Genomic DNA, 26562 nt, shown 5'->3' with positions numbered 1-26562 from the left:
TTTTAGGACTTTAATGTCCTTCATACATTCAACATAAAACACTGACAATGGCTGAATAACAGGGGAAAAGAGTCTTCAGCAAAGATCTTCCCAAACTCACAGCATCACTGGCCAAACACCATAGACAGTCATGTGAACAAATGAAAGAGGAGTTTAACAGAGATTTTTAGTTTAACGGCATAACTGAAAAACAATCGATCAACCAACTAACCTTTCTTCTACCCACTGAGAGGAATGGAAAATGAATCAGAGAGCTTCCAAACCTTGTGAAGTATCTTTAAAAAGGAAGGGGTAGGGGAGGAACACAACCGTTGAAAACATAACACTTCAATGCACAAGGTTAAGAAGCCTATCAAATTCTCAAAGTCTGAACATATACCCACACGAACTGTGTTATTAGAAAACATTAAGTGCACAGAGATATAAACTATTTAGTATTAAAAACAGACCTTGTTATATACACATACAGTATGCCACTTTCATCTCTTTAGGAGAATAACAGTATAAGGAAAGATTTCCAGTCTGCCTCTTAGCCTGAACTAAACACTCACCGCATGGATGGTGGTGACCCGAATTAATAGCTGCAGAAATCCAGGAGACCCCCACTGCTGTCATCTTGCAAAGGATCAAAATTCAGCACCCAGAGGGCCCCACCCCACCCTCTATGCTGTTTGTGTGTTTCTAAAAATAATAACCTGCCAATTTGCATAATTAAAGCCATAGGCAGCTTTGAATATGAGATCTAAGCAGAAAGAGTATCAGCAAAGACAATATTAAGAGTTTTTAAAAAAACGAGAGGGAAGATGTTTTTAAAGGCTTCCAGTTAAAGTCAGAATTAAGATTTAGTCCCAATAGTTTGGCAGAGCTGCGAATATGTTGCTGTTTTTCTCTAAAAAAGAAGAATCTATCATATCACCGAGAAAATGCCATATTTGTTAATATTTTTGTAACCATTCCCAAGTGACTTTCAGCTTCGTTCATTGTTCAAGGGCAGAGTATATACTGGTCAGGATGCGCTCATAGCTGGTGCATCTCCAAAAAATTCTTCATGAAGGCTGCCAGCTTCTGGACGTCTTCGACAGTGACGGCATTGTACAGAGAGACCCGGATGCCTCCCACGGACCTGGAAGGACCACAGATGCAGCCATTAAGAACAGGAGCATCTGGTTTAATGTCAAGACCACCCTCCTTCCAGTCACCCACTCCTTTAAGGGTCATGGCAGCTGAGATCATTGTGCCCAACTTCTCACCTGAGAACACCCATAGAAGGCCAAGAGCTTCAGACATCTCAGTCCTTAGAAATTCTTCCCAACACAGTGAGCGTCATGCTCACATGTGACCTAGGTTAACTCAACACTTTGATGAGCCTGCTCTACAGGGGGCAGAGAGCTGGCAGGTACTCTTGTGCATGAGGACATACATTTTTCATGGAGCCTGAAGGATTAACGACTCTTTGTGATGTCCAGCGGGAGCAATAGTGGCTCTTTCTTACATCGGACAGGGTTCTGCCAGTTGCACCATGGATGGGATGGCAACCTCTGAGCTGTCACAGCAGAGAGCCTCAAAGGTAATTTTGACCAAAGCTCTTAGAAGATGGGGCTCCATCATGCTCTCAGCTGAGAAATCATGCTAAGGGTTCTAAAAGCAACAGGAAGATCATCCTGTAATAACTGGTCTTTTTCAACTAGTTACAGTAACTGCTACTTCAAGCTGGGCGGGCTCCTGGATGTGTTTTACTCTCTCTGCATCTGAAGGGGTTTCCCTGGTGGCTGAGACAGTAAACAACTCGCCTGCCAATGCAGGAGACATGGGTTTGATCCCTGGGTCGGGAAGATCCCCTGGAGAAGGGAATGACTACCCATTCCAGTATTCTTGCCTGGAGAATTCCATGAACAGAGGAACCTGGCGGGCTACAGTTGATGGGGTCACAAAGAGTCCAACATGACTTAGCAACTAACACTTTCACTGCATCTGAAAACTAAACCAATTCTCTGACAAGTTTCTGGATGAAACATGTACTCACCTATGCCCTTTCAAGGAGATCATATTGAGTTCCAGAGCTTTGTCAAGAAATCTTTTTTCTAAAGCATCGTCTCCTTTGGTGTTGCCAATGCGGAATGGAATATTCATCTTGCTTCTATTCTGGGGCTCCACTGGACATCTGAAGAACACGTTTATTGTTGCAGATAATTTTTTGCAATGTACAACTTTAACAAGTCAACAGAAAATTTTTTAAAAAACATTTTCTAGATGCAACAAGAGGTTAAAAATCTGCCCCAGGACATTTATAATTTAATTAAGGAGACCACATTTGCATTTGGAAAAGGGAGTTATCGTTCTCTTATATAACTTGTACTTAATTTCCAAGAGCCTCAGTTTGCTCATCCAAATATTGGGAATATTAATAAAATCACCATTTCAGACAAGTTTTGACAGCTCAATAACACAACATATATGAAGCTTCCAACACATGGCAGCCACAGAGCAACATGAATAACCCTTTCTCTACAAAGTTGCAGAGAAAAAAAGTTGGTCCGAATAGAGGTTGTAAGATTTTAAAATGAGCAGCAGCTTTCAAAGCACTTACAACACTGCAGTGTCCCAAACCATGTGACCCTGAACAACTTATTAAGTCTCCCTGTTGTACCTCTCTGATGTGCGAGCTACACAACAAAGTATTTGCAGAGAATTTCTGTGGTACGCTTGAAAATGGCCACAAATTCTCTGTAGCCTTCCCAGCAAGAGGTGGGGCCTAGTGTTCACAGCTTTTGAATCTGGGCTGGCCTCACAGATTTGCTTTGACCAAGAGACCATCTGGAGGGTTAGGGTGGGTAGGGAGGTTCAGGATGGAGGGGACACGTGCATACCTATGGCTGATTCATACCGATGTATGACAAAAACTATCACAATATTGTAAAGTAACTATCCTCCAATTAAAATAAATAAACAGTGCTTTTACAAAGAGAGAGACTGCCACAGAAACGATGCCATGCAACTTCCAAGCCAAGGCACATGCAGCTTATAGAAGCTGTCTTCCTCAAACACTGCTGCCATGTAAGCAAGCCCAGGCTAGCCTGCAGGAACAATAGCCCCAGCCAACAGCCAGCACCAGCTGCCAGACAGGTGAGCATGGCCATTTTAGACTCCAGGGGAACCACCAGATGACTTTGGTTGAACAAGTGATCTCAGAGGCGACCAGCAGAAGAAACCACCCAGCTGAGCTCAGCTCAATCTGCTGCCGGAAAAGAATCCTGAGCAATGAAAATGGCTGTGGTTTTAAGTCAGTCTTGAAGTTTTCTGTGTGTGATGCAAAGGCAGACAACTGACACAACTTAGAAGAGTGTCTGGATCACATTCAATGCTATATAAGTATCTGTTAAAATCAAATAAATTTGTCTTTTTATTCCCAGCACCTTGCACGGGGCTCACACAGACTCTCAATGAATGAGTCAAATTTCATCTAGGATAGGGTAGTATTTGACTTCAGTTTCTGATTTGGAAAGCGAGCAAGCCAAAATTATTTTTCATTGACAACCAAATGAGACAAACAGGAGAGCTGACATGCTGCTCTGAAATACAAGGGAAAATATGTCATAACTCTCTTTCCCCATCATCTCAAGCACATCCTGTTTTATCCTTCCATTTCTACAGGGTGGGATTCATTAAAATTAAACAGCAAATAAAAGCAGTGTGAGGAAGTCCCCCATTAACAGCGATGCTCACCCCTGAGGGCACACACACAGTTCTTGTTAAAGTTAACAGGAGTCAAGTCCAAATTAACAGACAGAAGAGACCCAAGAAGGGAAATCAGGTCTCTGGTAATAGACTTTGAGCCGGAATTCTGGCCCCCACCTTTTCACAGGTAGTAGGTTTCCTGGTTGACATTTAAATTAAAATTTTAGTGTCTACCTCCTTTGATATTCTGCTGCCTCAGGCTCCCCATGCAAGGGTCCAATTATAGAGCTGGAGCAGCAAAAAGGACATGTGGTTTAAGGGTAAAAAATATTAAAAAGGGGAAGAATTAAGAACCTGGGTTTACAAATCTGTAAACACAAATCTGTATGTACAGTCCTCCCCCACAAATTCACCCATCCTATTGTGAAAGTAGATGGTACCATAACAGCTATAATGCCATAAAACCTAGAAACTGAAGGTTAAATTAGCATGCAGCAGATACCTGCACAGTGCCAGACAGTCTCTCTGATGTGGGGCTGAGGAAAAGAAGAAAGAGATTAGGAGAATTAGTTGCTCCCAACCTAGCAAGACGGCTATGTAGGGAATTAAAATTGCACGGGACAAGCCCTGTGGAAGCAAAGAGCTGAGCAAGTAATTCTGCCCAGAGAAGGTTGAAAGGTTTCAGAGGAAGGTATGAGGGAGGGGTTAGGACAGGGTGAGGGGAAGGAACAGTGTGTGGCAGAGAGCCGTGTCTGTCAAGCCCTGGAGACCCCAAACAAATAGCAAATAGGGTGCCAGCTGCCTGGCAAGCCCCACCCCAAACTATTGATGGACCCTAATTTCCTTCATCAGACCCCTCCTGAAGGACACCTGGGTGGACTCCAGATTTTCCCCGTTATGTAAGCATCCCACATTGGACTTGCGGGCACCTGATTTTGTGCACACTTCCATGCCAGGCAGAGTACTGGCAGAGGGCAGGTGCCTAAGGTAGGTCTTTGATCAAAGTGCAAGAGTTGTGAACTTTGATGGGTGTTGCAACCTCACTCCAAAATTGAACACATTTACACTCGACATAACCAAAATGTGGTCCCTTGCCAACATCAGCTGTTATCAATCTTTAGAATTTCTGTTGATCAGAAGGGAAACACCTCCTGGTTTTAATCTGCATTTCCTAAAGAAATTAACCCTTTTCATCTATTAGCCAGCTGTCTCTTCCCAGCTGTTTGCTCATACAGTTAGAGACCACTTCTGGCCTGGTTTGTTTTTTGTTTTGGTTTATCCTTTTTAATTTGTGGATTCTTCCCTATAGCAAAAGTAATCCTTATAAGTTATATGCTACCAAGTTTTTCTCATATCTATCATTTTGTTTTGTTTATGATGTCTTGAACTGTAGCAAAGTTTTCAAATTTTTAATGTAATGAAACATCTTTTACTTTATGGCTTTTGAGTTTTATGGCTTATTTTGAAAAGCCTCTGTACACTCAATACTTAAACAGAAATTTTTTCCTGCATTTTATATGTATGTCGTGCATTTCAATGCATTTACATCTTTTTGATTGATTAGAATTTATGTATAGCATGATGAAAATATATAACTCTAGTTTTTGTTTAAATTAATGATCAGTGCTTCAATCAATTGAAAACATGTGTTTTTTGTCTAATTTAAAATTCAGGGACTTCTCAGGTGGCTCACTGGTTAGGACTTCCCGCTTCCAATGCAGGAGGTGTGGAGTCAATCCCTGTTCAGGGAACTAAGATCACATATGTGGCCAAAAAATAAACAACAACAAAAAAACCAAAATGCAATTCTCAAGTAAACAAAAGCTTGTGAACTTTTCCAGTTATCTGTCTTTCTCTCTGCCAGTAGCTTTGTATTTTAATAGATCATATGCTAATATTACATTTTACTAATATTCACATGTTAAACATTTTTCAGCTATCCTCTTGCACTAACTTTCCTAGTTAAACACTGAACTAACTAATATTTATTAATGTTTGTGATTATTGTGAATTGGATCTTTCCTCGTTTTTTATTGTTATCTCTGGAATTTGGGAAAGTAACTGACTTTTATACATTTCGATATAACCGATGACAATTCTGAACACAATCGTTTCTAATCTTTTCCACTGATTCCTGCATTTTGAGTAGAAAGTCGCATCATCTGTGATTTCTGTTGTCTCCTTAGTGTAGTAGTTAAAGGCTCTGAGACCAGCCCCACCGACTCCCCCACGTTCACACCCTGTCGGATCCCACCTGCCCTTTGCACCTGACCCTAACCTGTCTGTGCTGCTGCAAAACACTGTCTGCTCACATGGAAGTGACAATAAAATGTACTAACATCTGTGAAACGCCAAGAGCTCTGCCTGCTTTATTTTCGGGTTGTCACTGGGCCCGTCAGGTGCTTCCCTCTCTCCTAAGGCCTGGTTCCCATAGGAAGTTGATGAGAAGAGGTGACCTCTGATCTGAAGTGGATTCTACCACTTGGACATCTTTAGCATGCTAAAGTGAATATCTAAAACATTTTAATTTGATATGTGACGCAGGGCACCCAAAGTCAGCAATCTGTCACAGCCTGGAGGGATGGGGTGGGGAGGGAGGCGGGGAGGGTAGTGGTTTCAAGATGGAAGGGATACATGTATGCCTATGGCCAATTCATATTGATGGATGGCAAAAACCATCACAATACTGTAAAGTAATTATCCTTCAGTTAAAATAAATTCTAAAAAATTAGTATCTAATACATATTAAACATTATGTGCCAGGAACATCCAAAGTGCTTTCCATAATAAACCACAAATAATAATAAGAGCTAACTTTCAGGAATGCTCCCTACCTACCAAGTAGGGTTTCTCATGCTTTACACAAATGGCCCAGAGCAAGAGCCCTTAAACCCCTCCATTATATACTCTTGATTCATACGCATTTTCATTTAACCCTCATGATGGTCATAATATTCTATGGGCTTATGTTCATTGTACAGATGAGGAAACTGAGTCTAGAGCAGTCAGGACACCTGCCCAAGGCCACTTGCTAGTAAGTGGCAATGCGGGGCTTCTACGGCCAAGATACTACACTGTCCACGTGGGCTCAGACTCACAGCCAGCCAGCAACTGTGGGTGGTCAGGATAGAGGATGAACAGGGACTTCAGTAGCGGCCCTCTCAAGTCTCTGAGTCCCCAGCCAAAACACTGGCAGAGCTGGTCCAACCCCCAGCAAACTGCCCAAAACTGTGTTCCATAAAGGGGCTGCCTTACCAGGCGGGTGGGGGAGGCACCAAAGGGGGGACAAAAATGAGGAGCAAAAGTGATGGTAAATGGTAAATTTCAACTCTAGGTCCCTTGGTATTCCTCTTAGAAACTGCTCACCTCCCCTTCAGGGCCATATTTCCATAGCAAAGAATTTCCTGAAAATCCAGATGCACACAGAGACAGCTCGTGAGTGTCCAACTGCTGAACAGGGGTGACGGGGGGCAAAGTGTACTCCTGACTATGGTAACAAGGTTCCAGAGGCATTCCATGAGCAAGGATGACATTTTCCGGGCAGGCGGCCCAGGGCTGAATGGGAGTTCCCAGAAAGTGGTTTATTCAGAAGAGGATGTAAGTTTGGGCTCAAAAGGCTGTTCATAAGTGAATGAGGAGTTTCGCATGGGAAAGTGATCAGATTGCCCAGGAGACAACCCACCTGCCATGTTGGCTTTGGCGGGCTGCCTTCTGAAAGATGCTGGGGGGTGTTTGTAGTTAAAGGATCTCAAATAGGGGGAAGAATTTCTGGGACTTTTGGTGTTCCTTCTATACTTTATTTTCTTTCTAATGCCCTGGATTTCTTCCAGGGGCATCACCATTCTTTCTGTCCTCCCATTTTGTGCCTAAACATTTCCCAAGAAATACATGAAGTCAAACGCTAACAGAAAAATTGGTCTCCCCTTCACAATAGCTGCCACGTGCTCTCACTCACATTCATATACTGTGCGCTCTCAGGAAGCCAGGAAAGGAGACTTATTCTTCTTGGTGACACCAGAGTCTAAAACCAGGTTAGCCCAGAGGAGTGCTCGGGCACCATTCACTGGAGGGCTGGATGGATGGATGGGTGGGCAGATGACTGGATGGATAGATGGGTAAATGGATGGTGGGTAGATGGAGGGTGGGTGGGTGGGTAAACAGACAAATGGGTAAATGAACTAATGAGTTAAACATGTCTTCAGACCTTTCCACACTATCTTTTCAATCCCAGCACACGCCAGGCCCTCTAGGCAGCCCACTCTCTGCTCTCCAAACATACTACTTTCTTCCCTCAGTGCTTTACAGGGGCCATTCTTTGCCTTCCTAAAAATTTATAGAACTTCTGCCTTCTTCTCTGCCTCATTCTACTCCTGCCCAAGGCTGAAGCTCATCTAAAAGCCCTCCCAAAAATAAAAAAATAAAAAACAAAAGCCCTCCCTTCTCCTCCAGCCAAAGCAGTATCCTCCTGTCCTCAGCTCATGACTCATCATTTAGCCCTTGGCTATCCTTGGACCATCTACTGCCAATCACACATGTTAAAATGGCTCTAGTGAGTGCTAGCAGAGTACTCTGGCTTCACCTCTCACATATCAGGATGTGATCTAAAATGGAAGATTCCCAAGGGCCAAGCCAAAGAACCACAGAGAAGGCAGAAATGCAAACAGGGGAATCCCTTCCCCCAGATGGCATATGGAAGAGGACCCCAAAGGTTAAGTCATTCAGTCAAGCTGGACTCCCTGAGGGCTTGTGGCTGCAGGCCAAGAACTCACAGGAGCAGGCAATCAGTTAAGGGCAGAGATGACAGCAGTCGCTATGGCTGCCCCCACCCCTCACCCATGGTTGGTTATGGAGACGTGTTGGCGAGTCCTGGGTAAAACATACAACTCTGAGTCAGGCTTGAGGCATTGGTTTTTTGGTTTGTTTTTTTTTTTGGTCTTATGTGGCCCACCGAGTTCTCAATAGGGAGCGAGCATTCCTTTGTTATTGTCAGCTAGATGTTTTTGTTACAACAGACGGAACTCCGAAGAGTAGAGACCATTAAGAACGGGGTCCTGGCTTGGTCAATAAAAGTATCTATGCATATGTGTGTAGAAATGAGTGTGCAGACACAGCATAAAGTCAGATCCTCCCACAGGTGTCCCCACCTTGAAGGAAGGGAAAGCAAATGAAAGCCATCACCTGTTAAGTTCTTTGTGTACCAGACACTATAGTAGGTACTTTATATGTGGCATTTTGGTGAGAGGCCTGCTGTAGGGGGTTGAATGGTGGCCTCTGCAAAGGTTTATCCATGTGCTCACCTCCACATTCACCTGTGAATGTGACCTAGTAAGAAAAAGGGTCAGGATTTTCCTGGTGATCCAGTGGCTGTGACTCTGTGCTCCCAATGCAGGGGGCTAGGGTTCAATCCCTGGTCGGGGAACTAGATCCCACATGCTGCAACTAAGACCTGGAGCAGCTAAATAATTAATTACTGCAAAAGAAAAGAAAAAGGATCTTTGCTGGTGCAATTAAGCTAAGGATCTCTAGATGAGATAAATCATCCTGGATTATTTGAGTATATCCTACATCCAATGACCACCTTGTGAAAGACAGTAGAGAAGATACACAAAGAAGGAGAAGGCCACGTGAAGCAGAGGCAGAGACTGGGGTGAGGCAGGAATGCCCAAAGTCCCCAGAAGCTGAAAGAGACCAGGAATGGACTCTTCTTGGGAGTCTCTGCAGGGAGCAAAGCTGTGCCGACAGCTTGACTTTGAACTCCTAGACTCCCGAAAACTGAAAATAAATTTCTCTTGTTTTAAGCCACCAAGTTAGTGGTACTTTTGCTCTAGCATCCCTAAGAGATCAATACAAGGCTCATAGGTTTTCTGGCGCTGGTCCAGGGGCAACACATGTTCATGAATCAATTAGTCACAAAGACATTTAACTAGAGTCAACTATACCAGAGCCAATTCCATTCACTGACTACAGGCCTGGGATTGGAGAGTTTGTCCTGTGATAGGGGAAAGAGTAAACTTTTCTAAAAGGGTAAATATCCCAGAGAGGTCAGGAGTGGGTGCTTATACCAAGGGTCTCCAGTGGAGTCCTGAGACAAAGCTGAGAGTTTCTAGCATGTTCATGTTTTGTTCCCAGGGACATAGAGAGGAGGTGGTTGGGAGAGAGGGGTGTGCAGTATGAGCAATTTCACCACCAGTGGGAGACAGGTCCCAAAGCCCGGTATTCCTAGGGTGGAGATGCAGGAGGGAAAACTCTCGTGCCTCACGCTCCTGGGAACTTCAGTGTCTCACAGAAAGATGGCTGCATCCAGGTTCCAAAACCAACACAGCGTAAACACAGTTTTCAATTCACAAGAGGCAAAATGTGAGATAAAAATCATCCACTTACACATAGAATCCTTGCGAATTATCAATAATATCATAAATCATTTGCGATTTGATGGAGCTAAGCTTCTCCATGGCTGCTGCCCCGCCGTTGTTCTTAATCCACTCCAGGACCAAGCCCATGACATAGATGCTAAAAGAAAGAGTAAAAAAAAAATACATATTATCCATTTGCACAAATGACAAGTCATCTGAGCAAACTGAAGCTGTACTGAAACAGACTTAAAGACACCATTAGACAAATTATTTTTAAAAGAGAAAAAATTTCTTTAAAAAGAAAAAAAAAAAAAACTGTTGAAGGGACTTCCCTGGTGGTCCAGTGGTTAAGCCTCAGAGCTTCCAGTCCACGGAGCGCAGATTGGCTCCCTGGCTGGGGAACCAAGATCCCACATGGCACACGGCACAACCAAAAAATGAAAAATACCATGGTGCTAAGGGCTCTGCGTGCACCTCACTGGAAGCCCATGGGGCAGGAACAGAGGTCTCCTGTGGAAAAGACACAGCTCGAGCTGGGCATATGGAGGAGGCCAGCTATGCCCTGTCTACGAGGGGGGACAAAGGTTCCCCAGAGGAATTTGTATAGACTTAGTTGCTGGGTGTCCAGGTCCAGTGAAGGTCTAGGGCGGGGACCCGCCCCCCCCAAACATAGCTGCTGCCTCGTTTATTAACACTCTGACAGCGTGGGGAAGGGAAGACACTCTTAACACAAGAAGCTTGTCCCAAGGAAGCCCAAGATACTGACTGGCCCCTTCATTGCCTCCAGGTGGCTGGAGAACTGTGGTATTTCCACCCCCAGAAGGCAGCAGAAGCCAATGTGGGGCTGCCTCCGGAAGCTTCCCCAGCGGCCTCCCCACTTGGCCCTGGAAGGAATGAGAAATGGTGTCCAGGGCCAGAGCGGAGGGAGCTCAAAGCAGAAATCAGCCGCTGGGTGTTTGCAGCCTCAGCTGAAGCTCTCTAGATAAACACTGAGAGATCAGAGGGGCAGAGGAGACAGCGAGGGGAGGGAAGCAACATTCAGCAGGCCAGGCGCCCCGTTGGCTGCCCTCCCTTTTACTGATCAAAAAAAATCTGAGGCCAGAGCTGCCATCATCTTATTTTACAGATGAGGAAACAGGCTCAGAGAGCTTGACTCTGCATGATTTTTACATCCAACAAGCAGCTGATAAAGCAGGATTCCAACCCCAGCTGGTCTGATTCCAAAGCGCCAGCTCTTTTCACAATAACAAAAGGGTTCCAGACCCTCAACCACGATTTCACCTGCCCGTGGGCCGGTCAGGCTGGCGCCACAGCAGCTGCTGCGGGGCTAACAGCTCACACGTGTGTTCCACTCTTCTGTAAGATGTCTAGAATTTCCATCTAACCCCAAACTGCTCGCTCCCCCAGGGACCACACAAACCCACCCTGCCGCATGATCCCAGCTGGGTCACCTGTGAGTCCTGCCTGTTCAACAGTACGTGCTAGTGACTGAGCTTCACTTCTCACCGCAGCTGTTTTCCCAGGGTTCCCGAGCTGCTACTTCAGTCATGAAATCACGGCTTCAACAAAGGCTCAGAGCAGGTCCACGGTCCCAGCCAGATCTCAGCACCCGCACGCTTCCCTCTGGTGTGTGACTCAGCCCCGTACCCAGACTCACTGCCCACGCTCCTGGCGAATCCTAATGGGATCTGAGCAGCAGAGTCAGCAGAGAACCCATCCATTTTACAAGCCACCCAGACTAGCATCCTTAGCTTCTGTCTACAAAGCCTCAGAGTAAGGCAGATGGCTTGGAAGGAAGCAGGTTCTCCTGGAGACCAGATGCCCCAGAAGAGGAAGGATGTCTGGCCTCACGACTCAGCCGGAACCCCTAAAGCAAAGCTAACACACGCTTCCACTCCCATACCATCCAAAATCTTCAAAACACAGGGGCCCTAAGATGCTTATGCAGCCTTGCAACTTGGTCTCCGTTCTCCCCACTAACCAGGGTATCACTTTTAACTGATGTATTGTCTTCACTTCTAAAATGCCACCAGCTTGGGACTTCCTTGGTGGCTCAGACGGTAAAGAATCCAACTGCAACGCAGGAAACCCAGGTTTGATCTCTGGGTCGGGAAGATCCCCTGGAGAAGGGAATGGCAACCCACTCCAATATTCCTGCCTGGAGAATTCCACAAAAAGAGGAGCCTGGAGAGCTACAGTCAGTCCACGGGGTTGCAGAGTTGGACACCACTGAGGGACTAACACTTTCACTTTCTTTTCATACAGTGTAAGTGTACTGTCTAAGCCTGTGCGTTAAACGACTATAGAAATCACAGCAGAGCCATTCTCTGAAACATCACACAGCAATTCAAAGGGGAAAAAAGGTAGGCATTTGTCCTGACACAGCCGTGAAATTCACAGTACATTGCTGGGTGGAAAAAGAATTCACAAAGCAGCCTGTATGGTAACATTTCATTTGCATAATTAAATATATGGCTCTATTTGCATCTGCCCTGCACAGCAAGCAGTTAACCGTAGTTTCGCCTCAGAAATCTTTGCCAAGATCTTGTATTAACTTTTCTAAGCAATACAAAATGCTTTTTGGGCACTAGGGATTATTAGAAAAGCACCCCAGAAAGCCCTGGAAACTCTCCCTGGGTAGGCTCACACTCCCATTCTGATAAGAAAGATGGCCTGGTTTAATGGGGAATATTTTGTTTCTCACTAGCTACTTTACTTCATACTATAGATAAAACGAATTTATACTTACAGGTCCCGTTAGTCATGGGAAAAAAAATCTGCCTTATAGGGTTAGAAGGGAAGTTTAGGAATCTGTTTGCTTGTCCACAAACTGGGCTTAGTGTTAAACAGAATGTCCACGTGGTCCTTTATTCCACCCCAATTCACTGCTCAGGGTTACAGGCAATTATGTGAAGGCCAGTTGTCCAGCTGAGTTCAAACAAACTGCCCAGCGCCTCTGGTTACTTGGCTCTAATTTTATTAGAAAAAAAAAAAAGAGCTTCTTTTTTAACTTGGGACATTTTCAAGGACTTCCACGTGATACAAAGTTCTGAACTGTTCTTGGGTGCCTTATCAGCTCACAGCCAGGCCTGGGGAGGGTGTCATGCACAAATCCTCCTCTCTCCATCCAATGCTTGTTCTTACTGGGAGAGCTACAATTTTCTAATCTTAAAAACACACCAAATGAAATCTTAGTTTTTCAACTCATAGACTGAAGGTGGCTGCTCAATCACACAGATGCTTACTGTTTTTTCTTTTCTCTTCTTTTAGAGTAAAAGAATCCAAGACACCAAGGGGTGTCCTGGGTCAGAACACATTTAACCCAATTTCTTTTGGCCTCCGCATTTATACGATTCTCTCTTTTTTTAATTGGCGTGTAACTGCTTTACAATGTTGTGTTACTTTCTGTTGTACAACAAAGTGAATCCGCTACATGCAATTCTGATCAAATATTCTTGTCAGCCCTGCCCTGAGATGGCCTCAGTTTTCACTCCCCTGATCTGTCTGGAGAAGAAACCTCGCTCTTTTTCTCTCCTTGTGTCTGTGTGTCTGGCTCAGCTCCCTCCTTGGGCAGAAAGGCTCTAGGCAGGGAGCCGGTGACCAGGCTGACCCTGCACACGGGACTGGTCGAGGCCTGGGGCGGAGGCCTGCACAGGCGCTGGCAGGGGAACGACCCTCAGCGAGCCACTCAGGAGGACTTTCTCTCCCTGCCTCCACCAGGTCTGACGCCAGACATTTTCATTTCCCATTAGACAGACTCACCTGCTAACTCACAATTTCTGCTGACTTTTAATATTAGCAGGCTGCCTTTTAACACATTCATTACATTTTTTTTTTTTAATTGACTTCGAGGTCACTCACTCACATAGAGAAGGTGCCAGAGGGTAAGAGTTCATCCTGCTCTCCCAGGCTGTGCTGATCAGAACTGCTGGCCTTCAGGGCACATCCAGGGCCAGGCTTTCCCGGCCCCGCACCCTTTCTCACTCCCAGAGCCTCGGTGGTCTCTGCCTCTGCCTGAAAGATTCATGTGCCCGAGACGGGACCCTGGCGGCTTGTCCTAACAGGGAAGGACTGAACGCCTCCCAGCACTTCCTGCCGCGCTGTGGCCTGGCTCCAGAGCCCCTTCCCCCGGGGACCCAAGCGTCCAGCGCTGCTCGGCTCCCTTCCCAGCTGGCCGGTGGTCGCTGGATTTTCCACTACCAGAAACCCCAGAGACAAGACAGGTGGGCAAGACAGGTTCAGCCCTGCCCCGCAATCCCCACCAGGCACTTCAGAAGCACTTTCAACCGGAGTGAGGCAGAGTGGGACTGACAGACGACCAGGAGAAAATACCAGGCACCTCCATTCCCTGAGGGAAGCAGGGGACACAGACTAAAGAGCTGCTGCAGCCTACGTGAGCCACCCAGAAAACCAGCAACAATTTCCACCAGCATTCCAGCTGTGGAGGAAGCTCTTTTCTTCCTGTGCTAAGTTATATGGAAGGAGTGTCTTTCCCACAGGCTGTGCCTTGGACCACTAACCAAGCCCCGGTCCCTAATGAGCCGAGGCCTGCACTGGCCCAAGCCCCTCTTCATATGCTCTGTTATGAGAACGTCCACCATCACTGAAAAACTTCAAAGAGCTGGACTCCAACAGCCATCTATTCTCCAGAGACAGGATCCTTCCAACACAAACCCACACTGGTCATCTTGCTGGTAAAGAACATGAAGGTACCAGGGTACTTATCCAGGCTTTCAAGTCAGATCGCCTGGGTTCAAACCCTGCCAATAAATAACAACACAGCACTAACATTTATAAGCCACTGAGAGCCAGGCATTCGCTAAGCACATTTTGGTGGTGGAGGTTTAGTCGCTACAGGCTCCTCTGTCCATGGGATTCTCCAGGCAAGAATGCTGGAGTAGGTTGCCATGTCCTTCTCCAGGGGATCTTCCCAACCCAGGGATCGAACCCAGGTCTCCTACATCGCAGACAGATATTTTACTGACAGCTACAAGGGAAACCTCCAAGCACACTTTAGACACATATTTTAATCATTCAATCCTCATCAGCAACTAATTACTTTTGGAGAGACCAGATGCACAGAGAGATTAAGCAACTTGCCTAAACTCACACAGATTGTTAGTAATAAAACTTACCAGGCTAAATCCTAGGTATCACAAAGGTTTTCACCAACTACCTGTGTCTGAGAGTTAAAAGACCATAAGGTGGGATAGCCTTACTCTCCCCAAAAGTGCTATGATGCAGACTCCGACTAGGATTAACAGGAAGCCAGGCTAACAGGCACCCTGCAGACTGGGTGAAAAACAGAAGTGTTTGTTCCAGCCAGTGTGTTCAATGCCAAGCAGTGGGCTTCAAGCAAGCCCAGCAAGGGAACGAAAAAGGCAGGTAGCCCAGCCTTTGAAAGTGCTTCTCTAAAGTTGCGCTGCTTAATTGAGATGCAGGCATGACACTTCATATGCAGAAAGCTTTTGGGCTAATGGTGAACCACACCCCAAAAAAGAAAGGCAAGGAAAGCTGATCAGACAGTGCACAGAGGAAGATGAGGAAATGGTGAGCTGGGCAGAGAATCCTGAAGGACATCTAGGGGATTAGGTTACCAATGTACAGAATCATGTCCGGCTTCAGAAAGTCACCTAGTATTGATGAGAAATACTGAGACCCCCTCCTCCCCTGGTCCCCAAGCCACACCCTGGAGTTACCTGAAACAGGGAGGTGTGTTGTAGAGGGAGTTATTTCCAGCCTGCACTTTGTAATCCAGGACTGAAGGGCACTCTTTGAGGGCAAACCCCAGCAAGTCATCTCGGACGATCACCACCGTGACCCCCGCAGAGCCAACATTCTTCTGGGCACCAGCAAAAATCACACCAAACTGCCAAAGAGAAAATCTGCTATTTTAAACATACTTGGTCATCTTTCATAAATGTATGTCAAATTCCCCGATCCCTTTCTAAAACACAGTTTTTATGAGGAAGTAACTCTACTTTAATCCTGTTCAGAGCAAATTCCCTTCTCTCAAGCAATCTCTATCTGGACAGCAAATCAATACTTGTGAGTTTAGAGCCTGCAGATTACAAATCTGCCTGGTCCTTCCCAGGAAGAGGCCAGCCCAAGCCCACCACAGTGAAGACCTTGTATCTATTCCTATTCGCTCTATTACACCTTTTTTCTACATCCAAGCCCATCTTTAAAATAAGGCTGCTGTCCTTGGTAACCTAAAGAAAACGATTTTTAAATCTATATTTGTATAAAGGGACAATCATAAGACACTGAGAAATGAGACAACCTGCCCAACAGAGAAAAAAATTCAGAAAAAGAGATGTTTTAAGGTACCTTGGGACAATTTCCATGTAAGATATAGAACCCTCTTCCATGTCTCCCCATGAAACCTTTAGGAAAATTCAGCAGCATCCCACAGGGGAGGAGGGGCAGAGCCTGGCCCAACAGGAAGAGGTATTTTCACAATTGACATTGTTTAGAATTGCCAGTGTGTGGTAAGTGAAAATAAAAAGTAGGCTATAAACAAACTATATATATTCACACAACAGAATATTACTTAGCCTAAAAAGAAATGAAGTTTTGACATGCTACCACAAGGATGAACCCGCAGAACATTATGCTCAGTGAAAACAAGCTAGACAAGAAAGGACAAATATTGCATGACTCCACTGATGTGAGATTATCTAGACCAGTCAAGTTCATAGAGACTAAAAAAACTATACATACATATATATATATATATATATATATATATAGAATGATGATTGCCAGTGACTAGGGGGAGGAAGGACTGGGGTTGTTGTTTAATGCAGATAGAGTTTCAGTGGGAAGAAAAAGCCCTGGAGATGAATGATGATGAGGATTGTACAATCATGGATATGTACTTAATGCCACTGAACTGTATGCTTAAAAATTGTTAAAATGGTCAATTGTATAATAAGTATATTTTACCAGATTTTTTTTTAAAAGGCACACTACCACTTAGTTTTTTTAACTTCCTTACAGATATCACCCTCCTAACCCCTGACCCCCATGTTGCACAACTGTGGGTGCCTCTCCCACTGCCCACCCTGGAGAGCCACCCGGAAATCTCCACGTTCTATGGACGCTCTTGGTGCTGGGGTGGGTAACAAGGTAAGGCCGGGCTCCTTCATAGCCCCCCCCAAGTTTGGATAATGCATATCTTCCCTTGACAACAGCAAGCAATTCCCAAGGTGTCAATGAAAAAATTTCTAAAAGCCTCTCTCAGAGGCAGGTGAATTCCCCCAAGGACTCAAGGATGACCCTGTGAGGCAACTGTCAACAAAGGGCCGTGAACGTCCGGATGGAAATATCCTGACAAGCAAGGTCGGCCCTTCCCTGCCCTAGTATATTTAAAATGTCCTTAGAAAAACCAAGACGCTGGGTTCCCCCGACCCAGGCCTCTTTCACGCTTTACCTTGGAGACGTCCACCGGCCTGGACAGGAAGTTGGAGGACATGTCGCAGACCAGCACCGCACCCTTGACGTCAGGGACAAAGCCAAACTCCACCCCATGCACAGTTTCGTTGGCGCAGTAATACACATAGGAGGCCTCCGGGTTGAGGGTCCAGGTGCTCAGATCTGGAATTTCTATCACAGCAGACAAGTTAGGGACTCCACGTTTCCTCCCCTCTTCCCTTAGGGAGACGGGAGTCCACCAGTTATGACACCCCTCGCCTAGCAGGGGAAGACTGATCCCAGAGCATTCACAAGTAAAAGGCATCCTACTCATCCAGTGTTACAATCACCACCAACATCCTAAAAGGATGCTCCATCTCACCCTTTTGACTTTTACTGGGGGCAAATAATCTTCAAGAATGGTGTGGTAGGTATTTGGGTTCTTCCTTGTCACCCAGCATCCAACATCCTAGGTCCACTGACAGTGTCCTTTGGGTGCCAATCTGCCTCACTCTCAGCTCATGTGATTCCAGTAGCACCAATTCTACCCACAGCCCTGAAGGTGGAATGCAATTCAGGCAAGGCCGCTTGACTAATTTGGAATGGGACACAGGAGACATGAGACTTACTGGGAATGTGTGAGCAGAGGCATTGAAACTTGGGAGAATATAAGGCAAGGAGAAGCTGCAGCCGTCTTCTAAAAAGGAGGGGGCAGCTTTCCTGACTGTGGAGGAGACAGAGGGAGACACCAGGACCTGGAGAGTTCCTCTCACTGTAGGAGGGAGGGCCTTGATTAAGTCATACCTAAAGCCAACCCAGCCCCTGGCTTTGCAACTAAATTAGCAGCCCAGGTGGAGAGGGAAATGGCAACCCACTCCAGTATTCTTGCCAGGAGAATTCCATAGACAGAAGAGCCTGGTGGGCTATGATCCATGAGGTGCAAAGAGTCGGACACAAGTGAAGCCACTTAGCAGGCACGCACACAACAGCCTAGGAATACTCTTTCTGCAGCAGCCAGTTAGTAATCTTAACAGGAACAGGCAGCCAATCTAAATGGTACCAAACAGGGGAAGAAAGAATCGCCCAGGGCAGGGGTAACCTGCGAGCTAAGGAGGGGTCACCCACTGGCCAGCATTTCACAGACCAGCTCAGCTACCAGCACTTACTCGTGTAACTCCCAAGTTTGGGGTGGACGATATTCACAGTTCCAAACTTCTTGGCTTCTTCTGCAGCCTTAGCCGACCAGGATCCTGTCACCACGTAGTCAGCACATCTTCCTGCTTTCAGGCCAATCAGGTTTAAGGGGACAGCACTAAACTGGCCACACCCACCTCCTTGTACAAAAATCACTTTGTAGTTGTCCGGAATGGCTCTGGGCAGAAGCAGAGGTGACAGTAAACAGGGTCAAAGATGGAGAATGAGTGATGCTCTTCCGGCTCTTTACCCTGGGGTGGGCACACTATAAGAGCAATGGTAAAGCCCCACCTCTGCCTTCCCCACATCAGTCACTTATCTACTCAGTTTCTTGCACAGATATTTACCAGGCCCCACAGTGGAAGTCTGGGCTTCCCTGGCGGCTCAGATGGTAAAGAATCTGCCCACAACGCAGGAGACCTAGGTTTGATCCCTGGGTTGGGAAGATCCTCTAAACAAGGGAATGGCTACCCACTTGAGTATTCTTGCCTGGAGAATTTCACGGAAGGGGAGCCTGGCAGGGTACAGTGCATGGGGTCGCAAAGAGTCGGGCATGACTGAGTGACTAACACTTTCACTGACTTTTCATGTTGAAAGCCTATGGTTACTGATTCAACAGAATCTTACTAACACGCTGCTGTTCCTTTAGGGAAGCGTTGGCTACCACTCTCAGTCCAGCTGGTTCAAGGGTGCCCAATCCCAGCTCCAGGGTATGAGCACGTGACCCATGCTGGCCACTGGGGTTTGGTTCTGAAATCTTGGATCCAAACTTCTAGAAAAGAGAAGGTGTTTCTATTGAGGGAAAGAACTTGTAGGAGCAAAATCTGCAACCACTGGCAGCCATCTGATAAAGCCAACACATAAAAAAGCAGATCCAGGAGACAGAGGAAAAGACCTTTCTTACATCATGGGAGCTCCTGCACTTTTCTGTCCTATGAAGTAATACATTTATTTATTTATTTTGCTTAAGCCAAGAGTTGGGTTTCTCACTTGCAACTAAAAGTATATATGTGCTGGTCCATGCTATGAATCAGGTGAACAGTGGAGAAGGATCTTCCATAACCCTTTAGTCCTATAGGCATGTTTCACCTACCCCATATATATTGAGATTAAGAGCGAAATGATTCGATTCCAGCATGGAAAATTAAGATGATGACTGGGATAGCCATAGGCCATGAAAACTGGACCCAAGCTTTTGAGCAGTGTCAGAGCTTAGGAACAGGTTATGCAGAAGGCAAACGGACAGGTGACAGAGCTCCAGAAAAGAGGCTTAAGGAAAGTCGCAAAGAGCTGGGCAATGTGAGAGGGTCTTGGGCTTGCCAGCAGGTGGGGTGGTGTGCATGTATCTGGTTCTGAGCCGTGCCTGCCTATCTCCAGGGCTCCAGGGAATAGCAGAGCACACAGACAGGCCTTGAGAGGCTCTAACCATCAAGTTCTCGGCAGCTGGAAGGACAGCAGCCCAAAGCAGGGTTCTGGGTTTATGTTATTCAGATGCAGTGAACAAGGCCAAGAACTAGATGGAAGGACACCAGAGGTCTAGGTACAGGGGTCCAAAGGGATTGGCCCATACACTGAGCCACAAGTCCAGGCTGGAGAGGCTCACAGCTCTGTGGGTCAAATGGCATGTCTCTGGGCCAACATTCCAAGCATTCATGAAGGACAGGATTGCTTCGTGAACATAACGGGGACCCAGGAGGCAGCCCCGCATGCTTAGTCAAACAGATGATGACTGCCTCTGATGTGCACATTGCGGTGGGCTTCTAACACTCCTCAGAAAATGTCACTAAGCCTGCCCCATCTGAGGCATTTTATTAAGGCAATTTACAGAGCAAGTTATTACACAGTTAGAACAAATCCAATTTTGTTAATGAAATAATGCAAGGATGGACCCTAAAACTTTAACAATGATTAGTCCTGACTGGTGGGGTTATGGACAATTCCAGTTAAATCTGTGAGTTTTTTTCCCTAAGCTTCCCACCATGAACATGCACCAGCGTTATAAGCAGAAAACAAACAAGTATTTTGTTTTTAAGGTGACCATATTTGTATGTCCATGTGAGTATATAATGCATAAAACTGTAGCTTAAAGCAATAATCTATTTAAGAATATAGTTTCTGCTAGGTAAGAAAAGCAGTGCAGATAACTAAGAGAGTTCATTTGAGGAGAAGTTTCCAGAGTTCATAACCCTTAAAACTGCCCATAGTCTGTTAAGAATGAAGTTTCTAAAGAGGTTGTGATTTGACAAGTCTGGGTGGGGCCCAGCACTTGAACTTTTTAATATTTCTCCCAAGAGGTGATTCTGACAGATTGCATGAGGCACATAATTTAAAAGCCAGTGAACTAAATTACAGTTAATTATGCTGACAAAGTTGACCACTTGTCACTTAAATCTCTTTTAATCTAATTTAACTTCCACAGGGCTGAAAAATTTTCCCAGATATAATGATTTCAAATCTTTGGAAAAACCACATAAAATAAAAATAAACACACAAATGCAGGATGAGGATCAAATTAAAAGCATTGTGTACTGATCTAGTGAATCTGGGAGAATCTTTTAAAAGATCTTTTAAAAGAATCTTAAAAAGATAACTTTTAAGAATGAAATATTCCAAACACATAGCAGAATGTAGTAATGCAACAGACACCTATGTATATGGATTGCCAGACAAGAAAAACCCAACTTTGCCTTTAAAATTTTATACTTACAACAATTCCCGTACAAGGTTCTCTGTGTTATTGATAATCTTAGAGAAATCTGATGACCTGTGGCTCATTTCTGTAGAAGGAAAAATAAACAACAATTAAAAAAATTCCAGTTCAAAACCAAAGGAACAAAAGTTATTGAAGATGCAACTACAAAATTGGCAAATAAAATAACAAAGGGAAATGTCAGTTATTTTGCATACAAATGATGGGCCACACATTTTAAGAGAAAATCCAAATTGATTTTCAAACTGCAAACATTTTAACTTTATTGTCACAGCAGAATGATTTTCTTCAAATGGCGATAGTCACTGACTGAGCCATTTGCTAACTTATTCTTCAGTCTCTGATTTCTCATCACTTTCTCACAAACAAGAATTGTTTGCAAAGGCTGCCCTTTAGGACAACAGCACAGAATGCCACACTCTGCTGTCCCTTCCCAGAAATTTAAGTACATGTCACTTAATTCAAATTAAGGAACAAAATTTAATAGCAAGAGCACACAAAGCTAACCCTACGATCTCTTAATACTCTGTAGCCTCTGGAACTACCAAAAACGAAAAAGAAAATTAAAATTTTTAAAAAGGTACATTTTAGAACTCAAAGGTCATCTTTCCTAATAACAGAGGGGAGAGAAACAATGGAATTATTAACATGCAAGATCTTCCCAAAAAGGCTTGTGTACTTCTATACATTCAATGAGTTCATGTTTAAGAACAGCAAAAACTGTAAAAAGAATGTGAAACAATATTATAAATGTTTGGGCACTGTTATGTAAATACACAGGATCTTTTGATCTCAGATCTATGTATAGCAAAAACCGATTATGAAACGGTCAGCTGAGATGTATAAACCCCTCACCAGCATTTATGTTGATTCCAAAATTGCTTTGATCAAACATGCCATGGAAGTTATTAAAATTTAAAAATATATCTACCAACACCTATGGGAAGACCCAGTAGAAATTCTAGGCTTGATGATGCATTTTAGTTAGTTCCCTTTAAATCCTGGACATTAACAACATCCCAAAGTAAATCTTACCAAGAACACTAATCCCAATTCCTTTGTAGTCTAATAATTCTTTTTGCATCTCTAACAACACCTAGGGAAAAAAATAAAAAGAAAATAAGATGATTTCAATATGCTGTGCACAACTCTCTCTGGACACACAAACTGCAAAAGAGGAGGGGCAAGGAGAAGCTCCGCCCTCTGGGTCTGTGAGGAAGCATCTGTCCCGGCCACAGCCAATCCTCTTCCTCTGCCTGTTCCCACAGAACCCCATGATGCAACTTACACTCAAGTTGAGTATGAACTTATGCAATGTGACTGATTCTAAGATACAGTTTTTCCAAAGGCACAAATTTAGAGATAAAAACTCACTTGAAGGTAAAATAAAAATCAAGTGGTAAGTTTTCTAATAATAATTCTTTACCTGTCAATATCCGTTAAAGAATAACTTTGGGAAAAACATGATTCCCTAGAAAATGTCCCCTTCACAATCGCATTTGCGACACTCACAACTGCATTTGCCACTCTCTGAAAGCAAAAGCACAAAAAGTTCTGGGTATAGAGGACAACAAAAAATAATTTATGCCCAAATTAAACCGATAACTCAATTTTCCATCATTTTGGTATACTGGAATGGGTGGGTTGGGCAGGAAGTAGGAAGCACTTGCTGTGAATTAAGATTGGTCTGGGATGCTTCCCGGGTGGCGCTAATAGTAAAGAACCAGCCTAAGGCAGGAGCATGGGTTCAATCCCTGGGTCAGGAAGATCCCCTGGAGGAGGAGACCCACTCCAGTATTCTTGCCTGGAGAACCCATGGACAGAGGCACCTGGCAGCCTCCAGTCCATATGGTTGCACAGAGTCAGGCACGGCTGAAGTGACTTAGCGCACACACACACCCATGGGGGTACTGATCGCCCCCTCAACAACAGCGCTGAAGGTGATGTTCTCCTCCCCAGTGTGCAGGTGAGGGATCTCAGCTGAGTGTCCCAAAGAACTTAGCTGTATGTCCCTGTCCAGCCCTTTGACCCATCTTGTAAGATTACTGCAATCCCATAAGCACATTCTGCTTCACAAGAGCAACTGGACAGGTGGGACCCATCTTATGGCCAATCCTCCAGTGCCAGGAAAGGGGGGGGGAAGGGCAAAGCTCACTCTCCACCCACTGCCCCCAAATACACAGCTCACTTGCTAGAGAGGCGCCTCATTATTATTTTTCCCAAAGGCAAGTAAAAGGCAAATTACTACACCCTGAAAAGAAAAACACCTATTTCATTTATACACACACACACACACACACACATATACACACACAGACACACTTTAATATGGGCTTCCCTGGTGACTCAGATGGTAAAAACTCTGCCTGCAATGCAGGAGACCGGGGTTCAATCCCTGGGTTCAATCCCTGGGTTGGGGAACATTCCCTGGAGAATGAAATGGCAACCCACTCCAGTATTCTGGCCTGGAGAATTCCATGGACAGAGGAACCTGGCAGGTTACAGTCCATGGAGTTTCAAAGAGTTGGACATGACTGAAGCAACTTAGCATGCGCACGCGCACACACACACACACACACACACACACACACATGTACTTATTCCATCTATATATTTCATACACGTTTCAGTAAGAAGAATAGAAAGCCCTTATCAGAGATGCATGCTGCAGTGTTTACAGGAGTGAAATGACATAATATTTGGAACTAGCTTAAAATTTATCCAGAAGCAGAAGGGGGAAAAGAGGGTATAGGGGAGGGAGTGCTGAAACAAGATTGGCAAAATGTCCTTAGTTGTTAAATCTTGGCTGGGTCTATAAATTTCATTATATTATTCCCTCTCTTCCTTTGAGTATGAGTGAACTGCTATAAGTAAAAATATCAGAAAGAAAAGCTCTAAAAATGTATACAAAATAGGTGAGACAAACCCTTTGTAGAAGCATCCTGCCATCAAAGGAGGTTGCCTTAAAATACACCAGCTAAAGATCTCATAAAGCATAACCTAAACTAGATCACAACCTGTATGAAAAAACAGTTCAGCAATAAAGAATTAGACAAAAAAAAAAAGAAGGCTTAAGAATTTGTCATCATTTTTGTTGGACACATTAGCACTGGCTAATCAAACTTATAGTGAATCCTTTTCTTTAGTATAAACAAACATCTGTGATAGAGTCATCCTTGAACTTCTTTTCAGACTCCCTTCCTCTTATAGAATTCTCTTATAGTATTCTCTGGGGGAAAAAATCTATAAAGATTTATAACCAAAATCATTATAAAAAGCTTTAAAGACTTCTACCCAAAAAGCATACCCCTCTAATCAAGTGAAGTTTATTTTTTTCAAACTGAAGAATGCAATCATTTTGTGGATCACAACCAATATTTTTTTTAATGAACTAAAATAGACCAGAGCAGAATAGAATATTAAATTGTGCATGTTGTAGTCATCAGGCTAAGTACTTCAAAAACTTTTTGTTTTAATTATGTGCAGGTACGTGCTCACTTCGTGAAATATATTTTTCATTATGATTACAGTCAAAAAGAAGTTTGCAAAACTTCTCTAATCTTTATAATTCAACAAACTCAAGAAGACACATAAATAGAAACAGCTGCCCCCTCCCAGGTTAGAGAGCACATATGAAGGCATAAATCCTCCAGGAAAATAAATAACAAGTAATTGTATTACTGATAACAATTATCTTTATAATAAATGCAGAACAAATTACACAGGAAACAAATATGCAAAAGACTCCAAAACATAGAGGGGGTAACCGGTGAGGGTAGCAGAAACGTTTGCATATTTATGACAGGGAATCCCACCTAAAACAGACTGCAATAAGCAAGAAAAAAGTAAGCCCTGTACTCTCCGCTACTATGAGCACTGAGAAAAGCAAAATGTTCTTTCCCATCTAAAATTATAAAAAATTCTCTCTTCTTAGGACAATACAGAGAAGGCTCTGTCCCAGCGATATTTCCACTCTGTTTAACAATAGATAATTGAAAAGCACTTGGCTATGTCCCATGTTGCTACAAGGTATTATCAGAGTTATCCTGGTTAGAAAAAGCAAAATGTAACCGCAGGGGCAGCTGGTCAACGCGTCCAAGGCACAGGAGAGACCAGGCCTCCTTCACAGCTGGGGGCTGGGGAGAAGAATGCGGGTGGGGGGAGTGGGAATTGAAGGTTAGGGAAGGAGCTGGAACCCGGCTGGGGGCTGGGAAGGCAGGGAGTGAGTTACACTTGCACTTGAAAGGTCTGGTAATGGCCCGGGGGAGAATTCAGTCATTCATTTGCTCCAGAACAAAATGAAGCGAACTGGGCTAGCTGCCCGGTGCCTAGCAGAGCTTGAATATTAGAATGCCTTTAGGATACACGCCAGTACAGGGTGGGAAAATCTATGCGTGAAACAGAGCAGAGAAGAACAGCTTTAAGGGACGGGTGGGGTCTCTGAGAGGCAAAGAGGGAAAGGCTGGGCTGGACTGAAGTCTTTTAAACTTACATTTTTGAAAAGCAACGTTGCGAAGTGCTAACTGAAGCCAACACTGCTCCCGAGGGGTTTTGCACGGGCCTCTAGTTTACGCTTCGCTCCAATTAACACGATCCCCATTCACCACTCATTCACCATGTCCATTCACGCATCCACTCAACACTGCCTGGCTCGCAGCACTGCTGGGCAAGGCGAATGCACAGTTGAGAGCTTTTTCTTTCCCGCCGCACCCCCAGTCCGGCCCGGTTGAAGGCACAGCGCCTGAGTTTGCAGGTGAGTTGCGCAGGGAGCCAGCAGGTCCCCAGCAGGTCCCCGGCAGGCCGAACTCAGCACGCGGCGCACCACTAGCCGGCGCCAGGGGCAGCTGAGCAAGCAAACTTCAACAAGTTTCCTTCTCCAAAGTATTTGTCCAGAGGCCCACCCGCGACATGTCCTGAACTGGGCGTGCACACGCATGCAGAGTATTCAGGGGACTCGGGGAGGGCAGAGGGGATCCGAGCTCTCCACGCAGGGATGCAAAACGCGCCTGCTCCCGCCTGGAGCGCAGTCCTAGCGCGCGCTCCCTGGGACTTACGGAGCGCGGCAGCTTGGCAGGCCCGGGTCCGAAGTTGACCACCGGCATCCCGGAGTCCATGGTGCTGCTGCAGGGACGGCGAGTCAGCCGGAGAGGACCTCTCGATTGGCCAGCGCGAGCGTGCAGCTGGCGAGGACTCTCCGCTCCCTTTCAGTTCCGA

At 45.0% G+C, this 26562-nt stretch overlaps 1 protein-coding gene across 1 annotated transcript; it reads right to left on the bottom strand.

Moving 5' to 3' along the window:
* PSAT1 (phosphoserine aminotransferase 1) lies at positions 1-26562 on the bottom strand. Its single transcript, XM_065907937.1, has 9 exons — positions 26403-26562; positions 22384-22444; positions 21346-21415; positions 18611-18816; positions 17464-17636; positions 15728-15897; positions 10057-10185; positions 2024-2161; positions 1-1123 (listed from the first exon to the last, which is right to left on the bottom strand). Exons 1-9 carry the CDS (start codon positions 26460-26462, stop codon positions 1018-1020), a joined length of 1113 nt encoding a protein of 370 aa, XP_065764009.1. The 5' UTR covers positions 26463-26562; the 3' UTR covers positions 1-1017.

Source organism: Muntiacus reevesi, chromosome 17, assembly GCF_963930625.1.
Source record: "Muntiacus reevesi chromosome 17, mMunRee1.1, whole genome shotgun sequence".
NCBI lineage: Eukaryota > Metazoa > Chordata > Mammalia > Artiodactyla > Cervidae > Muntiacus > Muntiacus reevesi.
This window is presented reverse-complemented; position numbering and strand designations above follow the sequence as displayed.